This window comes from Gasterosteus aculeatus, chromosome 15, assembly GCF_964276395.1.
Source record: "Gasterosteus aculeatus chromosome 15, fGasAcu3.hap1.1, whole genome shotgun sequence".
NCBI lineage: Eukaryota > Metazoa > Chordata > Actinopteri > Perciformes > Gasterosteidae > Gasterosteus > Gasterosteus aculeatus.
The window spans coordinates 2,060,137-2,070,545 of record NC_135703.1 but is presented as its reverse complement, the minus strand read 5'-3'; the positions used below and the strand labels follow the sequence as shown (position 1 = coordinate 2,070,545).

General features: G+C 48.8%; 2 protein-coding genes across 4 annotated transcripts in view; both read right to left on the bottom strand.

Moving 5' to 3' along the window:
• Positions 1-46: 46 nt before the first annotated feature.
• On the bottom strand, positions 47-3,804 carry rpia (ribose 5-phosphate isomerase A (ribose 5-phosphate epimerase)). The gene is made up of 9 exons (XM_040198781.2): positions 3,171-3,804; positions 2,455-2,515; positions 2,143-2,198; positions 1,803-1,862; positions 1,656-1,720; positions 1,493-1,561; positions 1,268-1,409; positions 935-1,034; positions 47-534 (listed from the first exon to the last, which is right to left on the bottom strand). The coding sequence occupies exons 1-9, from the start codon at positions 3,318-3,320 to the stop codon at positions 437-439; spliced, it is 801 nt and encodes a 266-aa protein (XP_040054715.2). The 5' UTR covers positions 3,321-3,804; the 3' UTR covers positions 47-436.
• Positions 3,805-4,692: 888 nt separating this feature from the next.
• slc4a11 (solute carrier family 4 member 11) overlaps positions 4,693-10,409 on the bottom strand; it is a 50,665-nt gene continuing 44,948 nt past the window's right edge. For all 3 annotated transcript variants that reach the window (XM_078089317.1, XM_040198780.2, XM_078089318.1), the window contains 4 exons: positions 10,193-10,366; positions 8,663-8,858; positions 7,749-7,918; positions 4,693-7,147 (listed from right to left, as the gene is read on the bottom strand). In XM_078089317.1, coding sequence (XP_077945443.1) covers positions 7,081-7,147; positions 7,749-7,918; positions 8,663-8,858; positions 10,193-10,366 — 607 coding nt within the window. In that variant the 3' untranslated portion in view covers positions 4,693-7,080. The remainder of the gene's footprint in view (positions 7,148-7,748; positions 7,919-8,662; positions 8,859-10,192; positions 10,367-10,409) is intronic.

Here is a 10,409-nt window from a genome sequence, read left to right as displayed (position 1 = left end):
TCACATTACTTCACTTTTCTGCGTTCAGCACAGTGTGGGACAATAGTTTGGCTTGTGAGATTTTTATTGTAAATTTAAATTGCATCATTTCTCTTAAAAAATACTGCCAAGTATAATCTGAAGGCACTCCTTGGTTTCATTCACCACAGCACTGCAGTCAAACCCGCCAGGACGGGACAACATTCCCAGTGAGACCGGGCAGCTAAACGGAAAATAAGAATAATCAGATGCACTTGACTTCGCTCATCAGGCACTTTGGAAACGCACGGTGGCGGAAGCACCAGCTGCAGGATGAGAAAACCCAAGCGATCCTCAGCAATGACTTGTTTGCAGATGTGTCAGAGGTTCCCACAGACGGCGCTTGTCCAGTCGTGAAGCTCTGTCATGAACACGGCACTTGTGAGTTCATTTGAGAAGAAGTGGCTCCAGGAGGTCCTCAGTTGACCCGGGGATCTCGGACCTGCACGCTGCCGTCCTCCATCCCGAAGTAAGCCCGCTCCGCCATGCCGACGAAGAGGCCCGTCTCCACCACGCCTGAAGAGGACACACACAGAAACCCATCCAAAGTCTGCACAAACACATCCAACCATGGAGTCTGCCACTACTCTGTCCCACTAGCCTCCCACACTACTGCAGGAGGTTCTTAAAGGCTGCGTCCTCTCACTGTAACGACTCGGCTTCCCTCAGTACAATTTGCAAACATGCGTTCGTGGTCTTAATCTCTAGTTTCAACTCTTCCTCCACACAGTGTGAATGGTGGCTCACAGGGTATGCTGTGATTGACAGGTCTCTACGTCACGCCTCCGCAGTCCAAATGTGCTCACTGACGTTCATCTTTTGCAAAAACAACAACAACAACAACATGTGGACGCCGTGATCCAAGATGGCCGCCCGCAGCCGCACCGGCCTTAATAACCGAGAGGCGGCTCCTCACCTGGAATCATCTTGATCGCCGTGTTGACCTCCTTCCAGTTGTCAGCGCGCTCAAACTTCCAGTCCAGGATGAAGTTGCTGTTGTCAGTGACCACGGGGCCCTGAGGAGGCAGAGCGACACAGGCGCTGGTCACATGACCCGGCCTCTCCTGAGCTTTAAAAGACGCCTAATCTGAGACCCAGAGGAAGTGTGTGTCGACACCGACCACGCGACTGAAATACCGGGACGGGGGCACCGCAGTGTGAAAAACAAACCTCTGGCATGTTAAGAAACACGTCTGTGATCATCACAACTTCCTGTTTACTCAACAGCAGAAAAGAGAAGAACACTCACTGCCTTGCTGACGGCCATGCGCAGGTTGGCCTCCCCCCCGAAGCGCTTGGCTATCGTCCTGGAGACGGGGACGTGCGCCATGGGGATCACCTCGATGGGGACGCCCTTCCTCCACTGCTGGCCCAGAGCCTTCGAGTCCTTCCTGAGAGAGGAGGACGACGAGGGTGACAAACCGAACCCGCGCACGCGGCACTTTTACGAGGAGCTCAACCGGCAAGCGCCAACCTGTAGTCGGCGATGACGACGAAGTGCTTCGCGCAGCCGGCCACGATCTTCTCCTGGGTCAGGCAGCCGCTGTGAGACGGGGGGGAGAGGAGGGGGAGGAGCCACCATGAGACACAAGGCGGGGGCCGAGGCGACGGCGCCGTCAGCGTCGAACACTACTCACCCTCCGCCTTTTATCAGCGTGAGGTCGGCGTCCACTTCGTCCGCTCCGTCGATCGCCACGTCCAGCTGCGTGGGAGCGAAGGAAAAGTCGTTACAGCGGACGCGCCTCCGTTCGTAACACAGGAACGCGTCGACGCGCTCATCGTACCTCTGGGTGCCGGTCCAGGTCCGACAGCGTGAGGCCGTGCTGCAGAATCAGCTGACGGGCCTGTAGGAGGGGGGGGGGTTCATTTAGTTCAAGCCCATTTGTCAAAAACATGGCGACGTGTATGATTGATGCGAGAGTCCTTCTGAATGACGGTTTCATTTATATGCAGAAGAAGAAGCGAAGGCCGTGTGTGTGTGAGTGTGTGTGTGGAAATGAAGGCAACGCGTTGCAGCGCGTGCCGTTGCCAAATGTCGTGTGCACGGCATTAAGCCACCGGGACGACAAACGTGAGACAAACGCCACGCTGGTCCACAAGTAAGACGAAGCATCTCACACCAACCTGGAAGGAGGTCGGCACGCACACGACGTTGAGTTTCTCCTGACGCACTCGCTCAGCTGGAATAAACAACGTGCACAACGTTTAGAGACGAGGCTCAGAGAGCTGGGGGAAGCAGACCGATCTATGTTGTTAGGTTACGTTTACCTTTTGCTAAGTATGGTGTTAAACTAAATGCTGCTGTATTTGTAACTGGTACTTGTGGAGCCTAGAAACACGCTTACACAATGCAATGATAAGAAGCAGTGAGCTTCGACCTCTAATGAATCACCCGGTAAAGGTCACTTGTAGATTGCAGATTGTGGCTCCACTCACCTAATCTGTCCACAGCGTAGACGATGGTTGATCCGCTGCCAACTCCAACCGCCTGGTTGTTCTACGGGAAGAGAGAACAAACCGATGCACAATGAAGCTGCCGCAGCAATGGACACCATGAGAGGATCAGTAGTTTCTGTGTTCTTATTGATTTAGCACACAGGTATTTTTGCAGTTTTAACTAAGTTAGTTTATCACGCAATTCCTATCATTGTTTTGTCCACTTTCTGTAGCTGACATGTCATGAACCAAACAGTCATAAATCCCCCCCGATCGCAGTGACATTATAAAACCTGTAGCTTTAATTATAAGATTAAAGGTGGATCACGTCATGCATAAAACACACACATGTGACTCCCGCACCACGTGTTAGCTCCTGTGTTTGTCCAGCTAACACACATGATGTAACATACGTCTGGTATATTCGGTTCTTAATGCTGGAAAAAGTTAGCCCACTATCCCGGGACAGGCACGCATAACACCGGGCTAACGCCACACCAAAAACCGCGCGAGTCAACTTTGGATAACGGTGATAAGCTAGCATGCTAGGCTAACGCGACGTCCACATCTCTGTTTGCGTCAGCTCGGTTTGTTAGCATGCAGCGCCGCGGTCCGTGGCGGAAGCTAACGACCCCAAACTGCGTGTAAACTTCGTTCTCGGTGACACGCGAGGACGCCCGAGCCGACGGGGACACCCCGGTTCCGGTTCTCGGTACCTGGACGTGGTTGTCCACGGCGGCGTAAGCGGCCAGTTTCTTCGCCTCTTCCGCCATGTTGTCAGCGGCTCCGTGCGTCCGCCTGCGCGATGCCGAAGAGAGAACTCGAGACGCGGGTTTGAGGAAGGAGACGCACCGCCGGAGCCCCATGGGCAGACAGACAGGCAGACAGACAGGCAGGCAGACAGGCAGGCAGGCAAGACAAGACAGACAGACAGACAAGCGGACTGGCAGACAAGACAAAACAGAAAGACAGGCAGGTAGGTAGACAGGCAGACAAGACAGGACAGACAGGCAGACAAGACAGACAGACAAGGCAGGTAGACAGGAAGACAAGACAGGCAGACAGACAAGACAGAAAGACAGGCAGACAAGACAGACAGACAAGGCAGGTAGACAGGCAGGTAGACAGGAAGACAGGCAGGCAGGCAAGACAAGACAGACAGACAGACAAGCGGACTGGCAGACAAGACAAAACAGAAAGACAGGCAGGCAGACAGGCAGGTAGGTAGACAGGCAGACAAGACAGGACAGACAGGCAGACAAGACAGAAAGACAGACAGACAAGGCAGGTAGACAGGAAGACAAGACAGGCAGACAGACAGACAAGACAGAAAGACAGGCAGACAAGACAGACAGACAAGGCAGGCATATTATATATATATCCATCCATCCATCCATCCATTGTCAAACCGCTTATCCTGCACACAGGGTCGCGGGGGGCTGGAGTCCATCCCAGCCAACTTCGGGCGATAATTATATATATATATATATATATATATATATATTATATTTATATATATATATATATATTATATATATAATATATATATATATATTATATATATATATAATATATATATATATATATTATATATATATATAATGTGTATATGTGTGTGCAATAAAAATTAATGTCAAAACTATGAGAGAAAAAGACCAAATTGCTATTAATGTAAATTAAAAGTACCATAACGCGCCTTCTCACTGATTGAACTGAGGGTGCAGCTGAACAGCTCCTCCTGAGGGGGGCGCCAGAGGAGAGCCGTGGGGTCACCACAGTTTAAGAGGTTCATCCCGTGGGGACCAAGACTAGTCAGCGATCTGCTCAACCTTCACGACAATCCCCAGTGTGAGAGGGACATATTGGCCTGCGGGTGGTGCAGGATGGGAAATGCAGGGTTCTGTCCTCCAGAGGACTCGTCCGCTCTGTGGCGTCGTCGCAGTAAACCTGCCAGCTGGATTCCGATAGTTTTCTTGTGCACAACAAAGGGGGCCGTCGTCATTTCAGCTTTGGGGGAGAGCTGTTGGATTCACTTTGTCACACCTTTGTCAATTGTGTGTGTTTAGTGGTAGAATAAATAGTTTTTGACCTCTATACAGTTCATCCTGTGTTCACGGGGAACTAAAACAATACTTACGTAAAACATACATTCTCATTCAATGTGAAAGCCAAACAAAGAATTGTGTAATTAATTAGGCCTTTTTAATATGTTTGTTGTAGTCAACACAAAGACACACATTTACATCACTACTACTTTTTATTTGGCAAACAGCTTGAGATAGTCTCTCTTTTTCAGTGTACAGTATATATATATACTATAATAAATCAACACATTCTGTTTTATAACTATTTTTTTCTCATTTTTACATATTACAGCTTACAAATATAGCTGATCTTTTTGACAAAAATTACAGATTCTGTTCAACACCTAAATTATTATGCTATATAAAAATCCACACCTTACATTCATGATTAGAAAAAGTAGGCTATATGAAATCAGGACAAGGAAAGAATAAAGAAACACCACAGTACGCAATTTTCAAACAAATCCAAATACGAGGGGGGGGGGGCAAGGTTCCACAAACGGAGTCTCATGTCTTTCACTCTGAATCCAATGTTAAATCCTCTGAGAGAAGTTTGCAGCTACTCCGACGACCATCAGCACAGAGAAGATCTCGAGGAACCACCTCGCCGTGGATCACAACGGATACCCGATCAGAACTAAACTGCGCGTGGAAAACTACATATCACCTCACACCTTCACCATCTCGCTCCTCCCTCCACCGGCAAGCCTCAATCCAGGGATTACGCAAACGCCGCCGAGCTCTCCTTTCATGCCTCGCTATCTCGGCGGGAGACATCTGCTCAAAATTGGACATCTTCCTCACATCTGTTAAGACGAACAGAGCCGCACGAGGGAAGCCGCCGTTTGGGTGAAGCGGGTCGGACGCCGCGCTGGCGAGAACACGTCTTTTAATTTTTATTGTGCAGTAATTGAATCGGCACAGAGCGTATTTTTTCTTTCCGTGTGTGTTTGTTTCGTACCGTGAGGATGGACGGACAAGATTGTGTCTTACAAATTGCAGCAGGCCCGTCTTGGCCGTCGCTGGGGACACCCGGATCTCTCCAGTGGAGTTTTTATACACAGTATTGCTGAATATCGAGCGTTGCATTCGGTTTGTGGAGTTACTGTGTGAGCGGCTACTTTTTCTGTGTGCGGTTTGTGTAGCAAACGCGTCCAACGGCGTCACATTGTATCAAAAACCCAGACGAGTCATGCTGCAAGCAAAACCAGCGCTCGCTTGGAAACGTTACTTTTTTTGTCTTTTTGTGTTAGATAACAAGATAATCCCTCCGGATTTGTGGATTATTACATGACGACGTTTGCAAGCATTTATCTAATCATAACATCTAAATAGAAAACAAGACCAGATTATTCTAAAACTCATCGCTGAACACATGTTCACAAAAAAATAAAGGAATTTTGTTGAATCCAAAGCTCACAGATATATATATTTTTAATGTATTTTTGTTTTTTCGTTACGTTTACCTGACTTTCGTCTTTACGAGCAATGCACCAGAAGGTGTTGGACGTTGACATGAAGCTGGAAGGAAGGTTGATGTGAGACGAGACGCTCAGAATACAGGAATCAGTAACCGTGGAACGTGAAGGAGGATCACAGCTCATTTAGCACAAAGAGATAAAACTGGCGTCATCATAAATAAATATTATATTTAACCTAGAATATTTTGTATAGTTCCATAATATACTCTAATATATTCATAATTTGATACAGATTTCACTATATGTTTTGGTTTGTGCTGTCGTTCTAAATAAGTACATACGCACCTGTGGAATGTCTTTTACATTATTTCGGCTGAGAGCTTAAATTTCACCTTAAAAAGAGCCGGCAGGAAGCTGGATGAAAGACAGGTTAGTGATGAGCCTGTGACGCACACACACACACACACACACACACACACACACACAAACACTCCTCTTCTTCACGGACGCTGACCCTTGGAATGACTTTGGGACTAAATATGCACGTGTCCTTCACAGAAAAGGGGCGTCACAGCTAAAAGGCGAAGGAATGTAAAGGTTTCGACACCGCACGATGACACAGTTACAAAAAAAGGTACAGGTGACGTCGCGGCGGCTTGAACGCAGGATTCCTAGCAGGTAATTCCCGTGGTACTCAGCACAGGGAAATGAAGTAAAACGCGACGTGAGTGCAAAGTGTCAAAGAGAAGAGACACACCTGAAGCACTTATCTTTAGCTCAACACAGCAGGGACACGGTAAGATGCTACAATAAAACGTAAAGGTGTGTGTGTGTGGGGGGGGGGGTCATGGAGGTGAAACCAGGAGTTCTGGACGCTCCTGGGTAGTTTTTCGGGAGAAGGTGCAGCCTGTCCACGTTTACGCACAGCTCTCACGTTTCCATCTCTTCACCTGCAAGAAAGTTCTCATCAGATACAAAAAGCAACACAGTCAGTTGATCCCCCTTTTTTTGCTTCCGTACGGTTTTGCATTGAAAAATATTTCTCTTTTTTTTCGCCCCTCCTCTCTTCATTTAAATTCCAGACGTCTTTTTGCAGATCCAGAGCGCGTCTCCATCTGTAGCTACATGTGTTGGGCGTCCATTATGTCCAAGTATTTGGCCTCAATGATGTGAGGGAGCACGTTGTTCCTGAACACAGAGCAGACAGAGTCGACGTCAGGCAACGGGGAGGAAAACAGAAGCCCACACAAGATACAAGGTTACACTGGACTGCTGCGCGCCGCCACGTCGCTACCGGACCAGCTGATGGTGGCGCGAGGGGCGGAGTCACCAGGTCTCAAGGCCACATTTAAGAAAAGGAGCTAAAAGATTACAGGGAAGTAACAAGTCTTTTAGCTTTTTTTTCCTGATTGGTTTTCTCGTGTGTTTCTAAAAATGACGCTGATTCTATTCATGACATCACGTGGTGTCACTTTGATCGCCGCGTGACATCACTGCTGCTGTATTATCTGCTATTTGCACCGAACGTCTGCGTGTCAGTGTATTTAAATGGATTCATGCGCCACACGGGGACTGCAAAGGTGTAGTAAATTATTCTGCGTTCATAGTGCAGCGCCGAGCAGCCGACCCGCAGCACGCGTTTCCATCCGGCTGAAACAACGCGCTAAACCTCGTTGTTGTAACAAAAACGTGTAATTGTACGACATTACAATGAAAACTACGGTTGAAGGCCTCGTTCCCGAGAGCAGGAACATATGCGCCTGTGGGAGGAGGCGGCGGTCGGTCGTACCTGATGGGAATGAGCATGACCATGAGCAGAGGGAAGATCATCTTCATGTACGGTATCGGGTACATGCCGAACGTGCAGAGGATCAGCAGCTGCGTCATCTGCAGGAAGGTGAAGAAGTGGATCTTCCTCTGGGGCACTTTGCGGATGTAGTGGGTGGGCGGGTAAGACGTCTGCAGGGGGGGGCGAGAGGATCAGGGGCCGATTAAAAACACAAGAGCCACCCGGCGGGCCTTTCTCCTCACAGGGAGGACGGAGGGACGTGGACGGCCCACCTCTTCGCATCGTGGACGGCTTTGAGCTTTCGGGGGATGTTGTCTCACAGGCTCTATTTGTAGCGCGAGGGGGGGGGGGCAGGAGACGAGCTGCTGGTATTATTTTAAAACCGGCACTCGATGAGACTTTCATGTAAAAATACACCGAGAAAAAGAAACTCATCTCCTGCGACTGATCTGGTGTCAGAAACGAACCTTTGTAAGGAGCCGAGTTGATCAATCAGTCCCACGCGTCTCTGCCAAGGCAACGCTTTCTCTTTTGACAGTTGCCTCTCGCTGCCATTTGGAGGCGCCAGTGTTTGGGGGGGGGGGGGGGGTCGAGTTTAGTGGTTAAAGCTCACAAAGGAGAATTCCTCTTTTATATTTCAATCCATCGGATTGATCACGGTAAGAAGGTTCAGCAGCAGAAGTAGTTCATACGTATATATAAATATATATATATATATATATAAAGGATCATCATCAGCTGGCTCATCCGTCTTAACTCACCACAACCTTCCCACCCGGAATCCACAGTGGATTAAAATTAACACAAAACTTCAAATGTGCAAATATAATTGGAGTGGCGTCGGCACCGAGTCAAACGTTTGATCTGCAGAGCAGTGGACATATGGTCACACACACACACACACACTTTCTCACCTGCTCCTTGAGGAGGAGGGCCATGCGGTCGCACATCTGGTTCCCGTCGATGGAGGTGAGGGCGATGTAGAGGAAGAGGCCGTACAGGACGGGTTTGGGGATCCACTGCAGCGGCAGAGGAAGCAGCAGCACCGACACGCCGATGAAGATGTTGGCGGTCAGAGACGTCAGCCGGGTCTCCTTCACCTGGACGATGCTGAGGAGACGCACGCCAGGACGCACGCACACACACACACACACACACATGAACGAGCACACAATGGTTTCGTACAATAGACAACAGACAACATTTCTATTGCAGGGTTTTCTTATCAGGGTTCTCGCACATTTTTTATTTGGGACATTCTCAGTTCTGCAGGACCAAATTTCTTAAGAGGGTGAAGGAAATGTATCATTCTTATTGTGGACAAAGCGCAGCTTATTGTGTAACCCCCCAATAAATAGACGGACGGTGTTATTGATGACAACATGTAAAAGTAGATCTTCCCTGGTTGGATGTCTTCTATTGAGTGAGATGGAAACGTCCGTCCTGACAAGCTGCAAAAGATAAACATAAGTGGTTCCCAACCTGGGGGCCGAGACCCACAGAGGGGCCAGGAGATAATGCGGTGAGGTCGCAGGATAATTAGAGCGATAGAAGAGAAAACGATTTGTTTCCTAAACCCTCTTATTTTTTTGACCTATAACTCTTCAAGCTTCTGAAGAATATTCAAATTAAAACAATCTAGGAAGGAAAATGTGCCGCGCAAAACGCTTTGAGGCCGCGTCTCCTGAACGGAGGGACATCTGTCCATGTGGGACCTGCAGACACAACGTGGACACCTTTAGAACGCAGATACAACTTTGCCTCTGTGTCGTCTTCATTTAGTTTGTACTCTTTTTAAGGCTGAGGGAAGTGATTTTCTTCAGAAATATTTATTTGTTGAAATTCTCTCTGAAGGGACTTTCCTGTTTGAAACAGGAAGAAGGTTTGACTGCGCTGTTTTTTTACAGTTGGATCCTTTTTTTTAATGCAGAGTTTCTTTAGTAGTTTCTGTACATAAGCAACTCTTACTTTAAGCAGTTATTGTATGAATCCTGCTTTATTCATTATCATGTTAGAGCAAGTTGCCCTTGAAACGTGCCACACAAGTCAGCGGACTTACTTTTGAAATGTTTTGCCACTCTCGAATGTTCCCGGAGATCCAGCAAATTCCGAATATAAATTCCGGGTCATACGCCCAGAGACCAAATTGTACATTCTTCTACGATCAATACCTGTAATTAGATCTCCTGCTCTTACGGACGATTGCCCGCCACGCCCTCGTTATCAGAACACATGCGCTAACCGTGACGTTGTAATCGTCCCCTGAAAGCTCCGCCTCCTCTTCCACCCGGAGAGAACCGGCTTAGTTACGCGGCAACCATGCAATCAGGAGAAGAAGAGCCGCATCCTGCAACACCAAATCACCAGGCGCCACCTGCGGGGGAGGACGACCTTTGTTCGGGGCGCCTGATTAGCGGCGGCGGCGAAAGGGCGGGGGGACTCACGTCTCGTAGAGGTGCCCCCCCTCCACGCGCTGCTCCACGAAGGCCAGCTGGCGCACGTGGAGGGTGGAGTGCGGGAAGGCGGCGTGCATCCAGGGCAACCCCATCACCGACATCAGTATGTTGATGAGCCCCGAGAGCATGAGGTCCCAGTGGTACGCCGTGCCCTTCAGCAGCCTGGGGGGGGGGGAGACAAGCACAAGCGCCAGTTCATCACGGC